This window comes from Schistosoma mansoni, chromosome 3 (assembly GCF_000237925.1).
Source record: "Schistosoma mansoni strain Puerto Rico chromosome 3, complete genome".
Classification (NCBI taxonomy): Eukaryota; Metazoa; Platyhelminthes; class Trematoda; order Strigeidida; family Schistosomatidae; genus Schistosoma; species Schistosoma mansoni.
The window spans coordinates 19639054-19650019 of record NC_031497.1 but is presented as its reverse complement, the minus strand read 5'-3'; the positions used below and the strand labels follow the sequence as shown (position 1 = coordinate 19650019).

General features: G+C 31.9%; 1 protein-coding gene across 1 annotated transcript in view; it reads left to right on the top strand.

Moving 5' to 3' along the window:
- The window catches only part of Smp_138440 (putative ubiquitin ligase E3), a gene marked incomplete at its 5' end in the record, with an annotated part of 35257 nt that extends 25795 nt beyond the window's left edge, over positions 1 to 9462 (top strand). Inside the window, 4 exons of the mRNA XM_018799556.1 lie at positions 1752 to 2147; positions 3644 to 3841; positions 6855 to 6994; positions 8946 to 9462. Of these exons, the coding sequence (XP_018651333.1) occupies positions 1752 to 2147; positions 3644 to 3841; positions 6855 to 6994; positions 8946 to 9051 (840 nt within the window). The 3' untranslated portion in view covers positions 9052 to 9462. The remainder of the gene's footprint in view (positions 1 to 1751; positions 2148 to 3643; positions 3842 to 6854; positions 6995 to 8945) is intronic.
- Between the last annotated feature and the right edge of the window lie 1504 nt (positions 9463 to 10966).

Sequence of the window (10966 nt, the reverse complement as noted above, 5' to 3'; positions counted from 1 at the left end):
TTTCTACTTTGTCAAATGCCTTCTCATAGTCGATGAAGTTGATGCATAGTAACGAGTTCCACTCCCTTGATTGTTACACGATGATCCGTAGTGTCGCAATTCGGTCTGTGCACGACGGATCCTTGCGGAATCCAGCCTGTTAATCTCGAAGTTGGTTGTCTACTGAGTTTTTCATCCGGTTCAGCATCACTGTTGAAAACCTTTCCTGGTATTGATAGTAGTGTGATGTCTCTGTATTTTTCACATTTGCTCAGGTCTCCTTTCTTTAATATCTTGATGAGGTGTCCATTCCAGTCCGTTGGCACTTGTTCTTCCTCCCAAATCTTCCCGAATAGAACGCGAAGCATACTTGCAGTTACTTCCATATCTGACCTCAGCTGGTATATAATTAGGTCCTGTTGCTTTCCCGTTCTTGATTTACCTGATGGCCATGCTAATTTCTTCGATCGTTGTTGGAGTGACATCTATGGAAAGAATTGTAGGTGCTTCTTCGATGTCCAGTGGATTCATAGTTTCAGAGTAGAAAGAAATACTCGAAGTATTCCACCCATCTGTTCATCGGTTTTTTAAATATTATTAATTGTGACATAAACCATAAAACGATTATCTTTATGATATACGAATTCAGTAGTTGCTTACATTTGAATTGGACAAGAATTCAAAGAAGTGCAGAATAAATTATCATAGTAATAACAGTGTATATTTTGTATTCTTTATAAAGATTTTACCATGGGTTCACTAACACTGTAGTTTTTTCTTGAGTTTCATTCATTTTCCTATTTGTTATTTTGAAAGTGGTTATATTCGCGAATTTATATCAGTAGTTGGAGAATAAAACTAAGGGATACTGAACAGTTATTTTGTCCTAGTAATGGTCTATATATACTACTCATACAGGGTTCACTAATTTTAAATATTTCAATCCTGAAGGAGCTCAATCGTTGCCCGATGTTATAATTTCTTTTATTACACCAGCTGCTATTGCTTAGTATTCTTGAACGCTACTTCACTCGACAAGTCCTCAAATCAGAACACGGTTGAGCAGGAACGAGATTATATTTCAAATAACAAAGGTAGATGGAAGTAGGAATTAAAATACGAAGAACGTTAGTATATTCATAGTTTTTACATGAGAAGATTCTAGAGTCTTCTCCAAGTATCCACTAGCTTTGTTTGGTTAAGAACTAGCCGACCAGCGTGCCTGGACACAATCGTTCACGGAACGTGCTTTAATCCAATATATATTCCTCTAACACTCAGATAACTTGTTATAAAGCTCTCAGCCTATAAAACTGTATGACGTTGGCTGGAATCCCACTTGAAGCATTAGTTATTTCCATATTTCAAGTATGTCTTGACATTCAATATGAGGTTGTATAAAATTTAGGTTTAAGGGTTTCCTAAAGCTTAGGATCACTACCTAAAACAAAATCGCACTTGGGACGTTCAAGTTTCACAATATTCATTATTTGATGTAGTTGATGTTTCAGCATTTCGACTCATTTGCGATACACCACGACTATAATTTTTTTTAACCATTATAATGGAACTGGCCTTGTTCTCGACCTAATTTAACCCTATAGGTCAAATTTGTTTCTACTACAGTTTTAAGTTCTCGTACTCGAAGAGCTAGTGATAAGTTATCAGAAGATCCTCTGTGTATCTTGTTCGTAATCAACGTGAAACAGATAAATATTCATTAAATCAATTTACATTTATGATTGTTTTCTCTTATTTATTTTACATAATAGCAACAATTAATTGAATTCAGTGATCTTTGTCGTATATTATCATTGGATTGTGGAGATAGTACAGTTATAAATGTAGCCCAGGTTGGTGAATTAGCTGGTCGTTTATGTGGATTATGCTCGCCTAATAATAATAACGCTATAGAATGTCTCATTGGTCGATGGATTGGTCAGATTAAAAAAGTATCCTCCGTTCACTTAACTGCTTCATCACCAACATTACTGTTATCGTCATCATCTCCTGTCTGTGATGTGTCTTCACACATTAATGATAATAATAATGATGTCAATCAATTATCAAATATTGATCATAGAAATATATTAACTGAAGTTGAGAATGTCTCATCTGTTAGTCGAGGAACACCGTATTTTATCTTGCATATAGCTGAATATCTTCGGGTATGTATCAATTGAGTTTTAGCCATAGATGATATACTTGTCCATTGATTTTCTATGAATATATCTATCTAGTGATCAAAATTACTAAGTGGCTCATTTACCGTTTACACATGCTTGCATATTCGACTGTTTAAAGGGTGATAGTGTTACTTAGACATCTAAATTGGAGTAGATAAAGAAAGGTTCGAACTGATGATTGAATTGTTGGAAATTGAATGCTCTAGTCAACTAAACAGTACTTCATGTTGTTGCCCTATAGTAATCTAATAATTAAATTTCTCCTTCTGTAAGTAATACAGTGTCCTTGTTTGTATAGATAGATATGAACAAGTCAGTAAAATAGCCATTAAATAAATGTATTTCTGTCAAATTTTTTTATACACACTGCACATCTCTGTGTAGTGAAGGTTTTACAGGTAAAATACTCTATTTCAAACCATTTGTTAATCTCAGCAGCTGAGTAATGTTACAGATAGTCATATTAACGATATGACTCGAAAGTGAATATATGGTAATCGTAATTTATAGATTCATGCAAAACCACAGTAATCTATAACTAATAAGTACTTCGAAGTTTAAAACTTAGTGTGGAGTGCTATATCGTCATTACCACAGAGGGCCTAGTAATTACATTGTTTTTATTGTTAACTATTCCGTTATAAATAACATTTAGATGTCTGTTACTTCGCTTATCATTCTACAATATTCATCATTCAAATATTAAATTGAATTTCGAAGGAATCAAGTCACCATTGAACAAGATAATATTTTTTTTGAATCTTCACATGCCATGAATTTCCCATAATTACATTAAGTTACATACCCTTATAAAATAAACAGAAGGCTAAAGGGTTATATGTAGATATGTATGGTGGCTATCAGTGGAATCCAGGACGCGCTTTTCGTCCTATTTGAAACTCGTCAGCTGGATGTACCTGCATCCCCGAGTTGATGTTCACTATCAGACTTGAATCCTGTACCGTTCGCTTTAACTACAGTCTTAAACATCAATGGGAAGACTCAAATAAGCAATACAAAAATGAATTGAAACTTCACTCCATTACACACACAAGTGGCTATCTCCACTCAGTAGCTAAGTAGATAACGCTATGCCATCTGAAGCGAATGTTACTAAACATCAACTGTGGGCGGCAGGTACATCCATCTGACGAGTTCTAAATAGGACGAAACATGCATCCCGCATTCTACTGTCAGCTACCATCATCTCTGCTTAGAATGCTTGTAACTTAAGGCATTATCGACACAATTCGCACAGGATGCACATGTGCCAATAAGAGATTGACCAATTGCAGTCCTAAACATCAATGAGAAGTTTCAAACAACCAGTACAAAAATGAGTTAGAAATCTAAAGGGATAGAAATGCGTAACATTATTAGACTTTAAAATATTTCAGAAGCAAATTTTGCATTACAAATAATTTACGAATGCATATATATTGTTTTCATCATTCTATTTAACTGTTTACTTATATTAGTCATTAGTTGAAATTGGTCGTCAATTGTGTTCACCACGTCTTATACGCACACCATCATCATTTGATGTATTATTCAATGCTTTACATTTAGTCAATTGTTCATCAAATCAACATAGATTTCAAGACAATATTCTATGTCTTATTTGTGGACGTTTATTATGCAGTTTATGCAGTAATTTAGCTACAGTTGTTGTTGAAGTAAGTACTTGTAAATTCTTTCTTTTTTTTTCTATATATTTGTTTTATGATATAACGGATGAATTAAAATATTTTTCTCTTTGCGGTATATTATTTATTTCCGTTAATACTTGTGGAGGATCATAGGCCGCTTAACAGGATTTTCTAACCAGCTCTGTCCTGGACAATCCCTTCCAGTTGCTATTCATTCTTTTGATATCCCTACAGGATTTTAAGTTAACGCTTGCTTCGTGATGCAATTTGATGATTTCCGCAGTGTATGTGCTATCCATTTTCATCGTCTTTTCTTAATTTCCTTTTCATCTGGAAGCTGGTTTGTTCTCTTCCATAGTAAACTGTTACTAATGGTATTCGGCCAACGGAGTGATATGCTACGCAAATATGATAATTATGAAAATAAGAATGAACTTGATGACTGATTACATAATACTACCAGAATGGATATTCGAACGTTACACTATACAGAGACTAGATGATGTTATATCAAATAAATGATTCTCGACTAAAAATAAAGAACCAGTGTAACTTTAGATATTACTTCATTTTACACAGCTACAAGCAGTCAATTTCAGTGAGTCCAGAGTATAAATCAATTAAAAGAAAAGAAGCTTAGTACCTATTTGTCTATAATCACGTTTATCCCCGCTGACGCACATCAGTTTGGTATTTTGAAAATAAATGTATCTTATTCAAAAAAATGGGGAAGTCCACTGCGGTATTTCTTTAATCTTACCATAAGAATTTACAGCAACACAGTTGACTGAAATACCCGAACGAAATATCATTTGTAATATGTTACCAGCATCACTGATTAACAATTTAAATTACCATTCATATGAATAGTAATGTTGGGTAAACTTATAAGGTTGTGGAGACTTTTGAGTTTCACTGGAACTATGAACCGATCTTGGGGTCGATTCCTGCCCGCAGGTTTGTGGATGAGCACTCCTGAGGAGTCCAATACTGAGATGAAACGGTCTTTTAGTGCTGTCAGGTCTATAATGGTGGTCTAACATTGATCAGTTTATGATTTCAATAAGTAATCTGAAATTCTGTTAATTACTGGTGTGGTGATGAATCTTCAAATTTCTCATGACAGGCTCTTATTTATAATATATAGTCACTCATGTCTACTTTAAAATATTTAGCTTTAACCGAAAACATAAGATCTAGTAATTTTGCAGCTTCAGAAATTAACTAACGCTGAAAGGGTTAGGTAGTTTTGTGATGCCGACTACAACATTATAACACTCGTGTAATTTTAGCTGCACGACCCAAATTTTTTGTATTGGTTTTATGCCGTTTGATATCTTTTATGGAAAAAAATATCAAATTAGTATACGTATTTCTATTCACTACTACTTCAGGTAATATTACTTCGTAATGAATATAGCGTTCAATGTTTTTTGTTCGGTCTAGTAAAATAGTGTGGTGGCAAGCGATTATTGTCTCTTTCGTCTATTTTTCGGTGTATAGACAGACAGCATTGAGAGATGGTGGAGGGAGATTTTATCTCTCTTATCTATTTATTTAGCATCTTATTTAAGGGGGTAAAAATGTCCTATGCAAATCTAACCATTTTCAGCTCATTTATCTGGACATTATGGATTCGCACACCAGGTTGAAGGTTTTGGCTTCAATCAGTAGTAGTGAGGTTGCAGATACATAGGTCTTAGGAGTCCAACACTTGGACAGAATATCTGTTCAGTACTTCCGTGTTTTCAATAGTTTTCTATTTTAGATCGGTTCGTGATTTCAATAAAATTTCAAAATGTATATCGTCTCGCTAACTGTTGTATTTGTAGTTCAGTGGATGTGTTAGGATTGTTACCATTTTTTTTAAACAACAAAAGTACATATTTATAGAGTAATGTAATTGAATAGTCAATTGCAATAATGACGAATGAATTTTGCATCGAATATTAATAACTCTTATACTTTATATCTTATTAAGTCAGCATAGAAAACTGTAAATAAATATGTATTCAATTTTTAAAATGTTAAATTTACAATTATGATCCATTGACGGTTAATTACATTTTTCTAAAATACAAAAAGAAGAGGATATTATTTCGAACTTACACAATATCCATCAACAGGATTTTCTTGTAATGGATGTATTTGTGTGAGTGTAAGGCACTTTGTTAAACGTAATATATTTAAAAGTTTGTTTGGTTGGTCTCAACCTGTTTATAGCGTTGTCATTGTTGTTACAGTTCAACCAATTCATCGTATATTGGTAATAAACTTTCTCATTTTCTAGGTTGTTGTTATGTCGTTGAAAAAAACAAGATGAAGCAATATACTACTAATATAATACTTCATACATGTTATTTATAAGTATATAATAGTAGTCATATTATTTTAACGAGCTTTTAAAATGGATGACAATGCATATATTGGTTGACGTTATGCATAAAGCTTTTCGTAAATTTAAATAGTAGCGTTTTTCCCTTTTTGACAGGGTCGTCAGTTGTATGCACCTGCATCCCACAGATGATATTTACACTGAAACTAAAAACGAATACCTTTCACTTTAAAACATACAATACTATCCCTTGGCCTAATAAGTAAACGTAATTATCTTCAGAAGATGTTTTACCCAATGGTTCTGTATTGTAAAATATTTTATTATTTCAGCCGTATTGGTGCATACCAACGATCTCACTCAAGAAAATCACCGATTCAGTCAACTCCATCATTTCAGTGTTTCTGTATCAATTATCTTCTTGGTTGTCATAATAATAATAATAATAATAATAATAATAATAATAATAATAATAAGGATCATTTCAAAACGGTTTCAATGTAAATTAAAAGTACCATGAGTGTTAGTATTAGTCAAACTACACTGATAAGATTAGGTATCTATCACATTTGTCATATTTGAATACACTGACACTTTAAATATCAATTACCTCTTATTATATAATTAAGTCAATGAAATATGTAACTTATTACGTAACAATTCAAAGTTCAATAAAATTGAAAGTTTTTGCTCTTCTTCCTAAAGCATACCTATATGTGTGGTGGTTTTTCTGGCGTAGTCCTTGAAGTGAACACTTCCATTGTTTACGTATCACTTGGATCAAATATTTGTGATTGGGGCTCAGTGTATTTAGATGAATATGGAGAAGAAGATTTAGAATTAAAGTAAGTTTCCAATTTGCTTCACATGTCACAAGAAATAAATTTCCCAGTTTATTTGAGTTCAGTAATCAATATCATAACTGTAGTGTGGAATCGTTCTCCGATATGTTACTCAGTGCATATGGTAAACTATGAAGATGATAGATTTCATCAGCTAGAAATTTTCGCAATGTACCTCGTATGCATAAAACTCAGTAGATAGATCAAAGTTCAAACTTGTGACATCTTGGTTAAAAGTTGATTACCTTAACGAAGAGTCAATTACTGCATCACTGTATGCTGTGATTATCGGTAGTGTATATTTTATAACGAGTCTGGTTACGCAACAGCAATATCACAGAGTTAATGCACTACTTGAAATATTATCTGGAGTTATTCTTGTAGACAAATAAAACCTTATATTTTGTGTCATCAGTTCATGTCATGCTGTGTGTGTTGAAATTTTGATTACGAGGTAATAGCGGTCATTTGGAGCTGTTCAGAATACATGAAATATGACAACTTTATGTCATCCCACAAATCTTGTCCTTGTCTTTTTCTTCGCTATCGATAAGTTTCACATGAAATGGATTATCTTAGTATAGTGTATTTTCCGTAGCAAAAGTTTCATTTAATTTAGGAAATCATTTTGACATTCATAAATTACAATGGTGCTCCTGACATTCATTATAGTAATAGAAATCAGGTTATGTTCTCTAGCTATATGCGAAGTTCTAAGAAGAGGTCGGCGTGAAACCCTCAACCTATTTTTCGTACTTATTGGCACTTGTCAGCAGGTCATACATGAAATTTTCTATGGCCCTGCACAGGCCCAGCCTAGTGACATAAGACATTAACACTGAGTTATTCAAGTTGCTATGTCATTTTATCGTTTGAAAGCCGATATATTTTCCATCAAAATTTTGGATATACTCGTATCCGAAAAGTTAGCTTAAGACAATTGTGGTGAAAGAATAAACAGTAGCTGTTAACTATTGATCAATTGTGTAGAATCAGTATATTAACTATAATTTATTGACATCATATGCCAACAATGAAGCGAACGTTTGCAAAAGCTGTCAACTTGTTTGGCTTACTTACCTTTCTTTAAACAAAAGATTTGTGCGCTCTAAATCGTTGTGAGGAGAAAAAGAAACTGAACATCTCATTGATGCCATTTTACAAATACATTCATGAACAAGAGTTAATGTTATTGGATAAATAACTACAGGTTACTGTATTCGGCTTTGGGTTACAGATAACCACGCTTTTACGAGCTAAAATACTGTCATTTAACTACTAATATCATATAGAGTAACAAACTGAAAAAATTCATTAAATTTAGAAATTTAATTCATTGGTTTGATGATAATGCGTTAGTTGCAAGATCCGAAGGTCCTGGACTTCATCGCTGTAGGGCGGGGGGTTCATATTAGGACTAAACGACTGTTCATTACTTCTTAGTTTTCAATGTCTGTCTAAATAAAGTCAATCCATGTTATACCACGTTATTCCCTTGTAACCTTTTTTGAAAAAAATAAAGTTAATCCCCTACTTTTTCATTGTCGTTATCTAATTACGAGCTGCTACAAACTAATTGAGATAGACCACAAACATTTATTACTATCAACTACAATCTGTATTATCAATTTAGAAAACTCATTGGCTTTTTACGTCGATATAATATAGTAGAAGTATATTCAATTCTGTTATTGTTAGTAGTAGTATGTGTTTACTACTCGTAAATTTTTTTATTCAATTTTGTTTATGGTATATATTTTTAAAAACGTATTAGATATATTCATTTACTCAAATAGTAAATTTAAATGGATTTCGATTCGTATCAAAATACAATTCTGCTGTCTAATTTTTTTCTAATATGTGACCTGTTTCTAACTTGGTCTATAAATATAGAAACCTGTGTATAGATATGATACATATATATGTGTTTTTGTTATATCATTTTATTTTACAGACGTGGGAAACCATTATTCTTAAATGCTGAACGATTTGCTCTCTTAGAAAATCAATGGATCACTCATTCATTCCGTCATGTATTGAAAAATTGGCGGTCTGTTTGAAAAAAATAATAAAAACAAGGAAAGGACATACCCACATGCAAACACAAATAAACCATATGTGAATATCAATGTCACAATTCACCGCCATTGCCCTAATGTACTATTATTGTACATGTCAAGATATGTCCTGTTAAAACAGCTGTCGGATATACATAAATATTACAGTAAATACTTGAATTTATTCTTCACTAATTTTCATCAAAATTCTTTTTTTATTAAATACCAATCGACGATACATATATATGACTAGACTATAAAAGCAGAAATATACACACAGTCAGTCCTTCTTGAATCATGTTCTTAGCAAATTACGCTAGGAAACTTTCTACATACATTTCTGTTGCTTGTTGATGTTTTAGTTTGTATCGTGAGATGGATATTCAAAAATTACAACAAACTGGCAAATTAATTAAATAATATTTACAAATATTGGCTAGCCTGTCCCTCCTCTTATCCATCAATGCTAGTTATAGATTTGAATATATATATATATATATATATATATATATATATATATATACTTATGTCTAATTATTGTTGCTATTTTAATACTCACTGTCTAACAACAGAAAATGTTTGGTTTTTGTGATACAAAACAACAAAATAAAAAGAACTCATTACACGCACCCTACCATTCTTTCATTTGTGTTCTTGTCGTATTTTTCATTTCACCATTTACCTCAATATTTTCTTTGACAAGTATTATTATAATTCCTTAAATTGCTATTGAAATGTGCATTGAATTTGATACAATTAACATGGAGTCAATTATATATATTATATATCATTTGTTATTGTTAATTGAGTGATATCAACTTCCTTCTCGTGATTAATCTTTCTCTCCATTGCTACCTTTTTTTTTTGTTTTGTGTTTTACCAATTCATTGTTCACTATTGTTTCACACAAATGACATACATATATTTTCGAATCGTGCATGAATATACAAATATTCAGCTACAAAATATTCAGATAATTATTTTCGTTGAATAATTGTGAGACTTTCTGTGTTCTTTTCAGCTACCTGACACATCGTCATGTTGAAAAGTAATGAACAGTTATAGTAACATTACTTTTTCTTATATAAAGAGTAATAATAATCAACATAATTATTACTGTGAGTTCCAGCCATCTCTCGTCGACTACACCTTTGATTTCATTTAGAAAAAAGGAATACTCATCGATACGTATTGATTTTTTAAGTGATCTTAGGCTGTGTTATGTAACTACTGTATGTATTTGGAGCGTTATATTTAGTAAGTATTGAATTTACAATCCATCTGATCAGTAAGGTAATGTTGTGTAACAAAGTCCGCTGATATTGACTGATCTTTCGGGCAATTCATCTTATTAACATATGTTTTGTTTAAAATAGCACTACACATTCTCGCTCTCAGCTCCTCTTTTTCTTTCTCTTTCAAATTCATAATGGTGTTTGATAAATATGGATTTTTTGGCACAAGATAAATCATAACACTATTAATTTTAATTAACACTAGATTATTCAATCCGTTTTAAAGTGTTTAGTTTTCTTTTTCTAATTTGTTGAATTAGAAAATCTAGACGAGATATAACAACAAAGATAAAGTCTGGTCGTTCAAAAAGTCAACTCTGATGAGAAATAGTTAAGAGATAAAAAGAAAGAAAAACATTGGGTCAAGTTTAGTTTTGATAACTTTCCTTTATTACATCATTCTATACTGCACATTTAATTATTACAACTGAAACTAACATAATTGTTTTTCTTATTATAATTTCAAATTCTTCTACTCCAAACCTTCATTCAATTATCTTAGTTTAATTATCTTTGATTCATCATACACAACAGATATGTCGCCTAATCATTTTATGTATGTGTATTGAGTAAATGGAATAGTAGATATTTAGCGTCGATTTTTTTTTCCTTTCTTTATAATG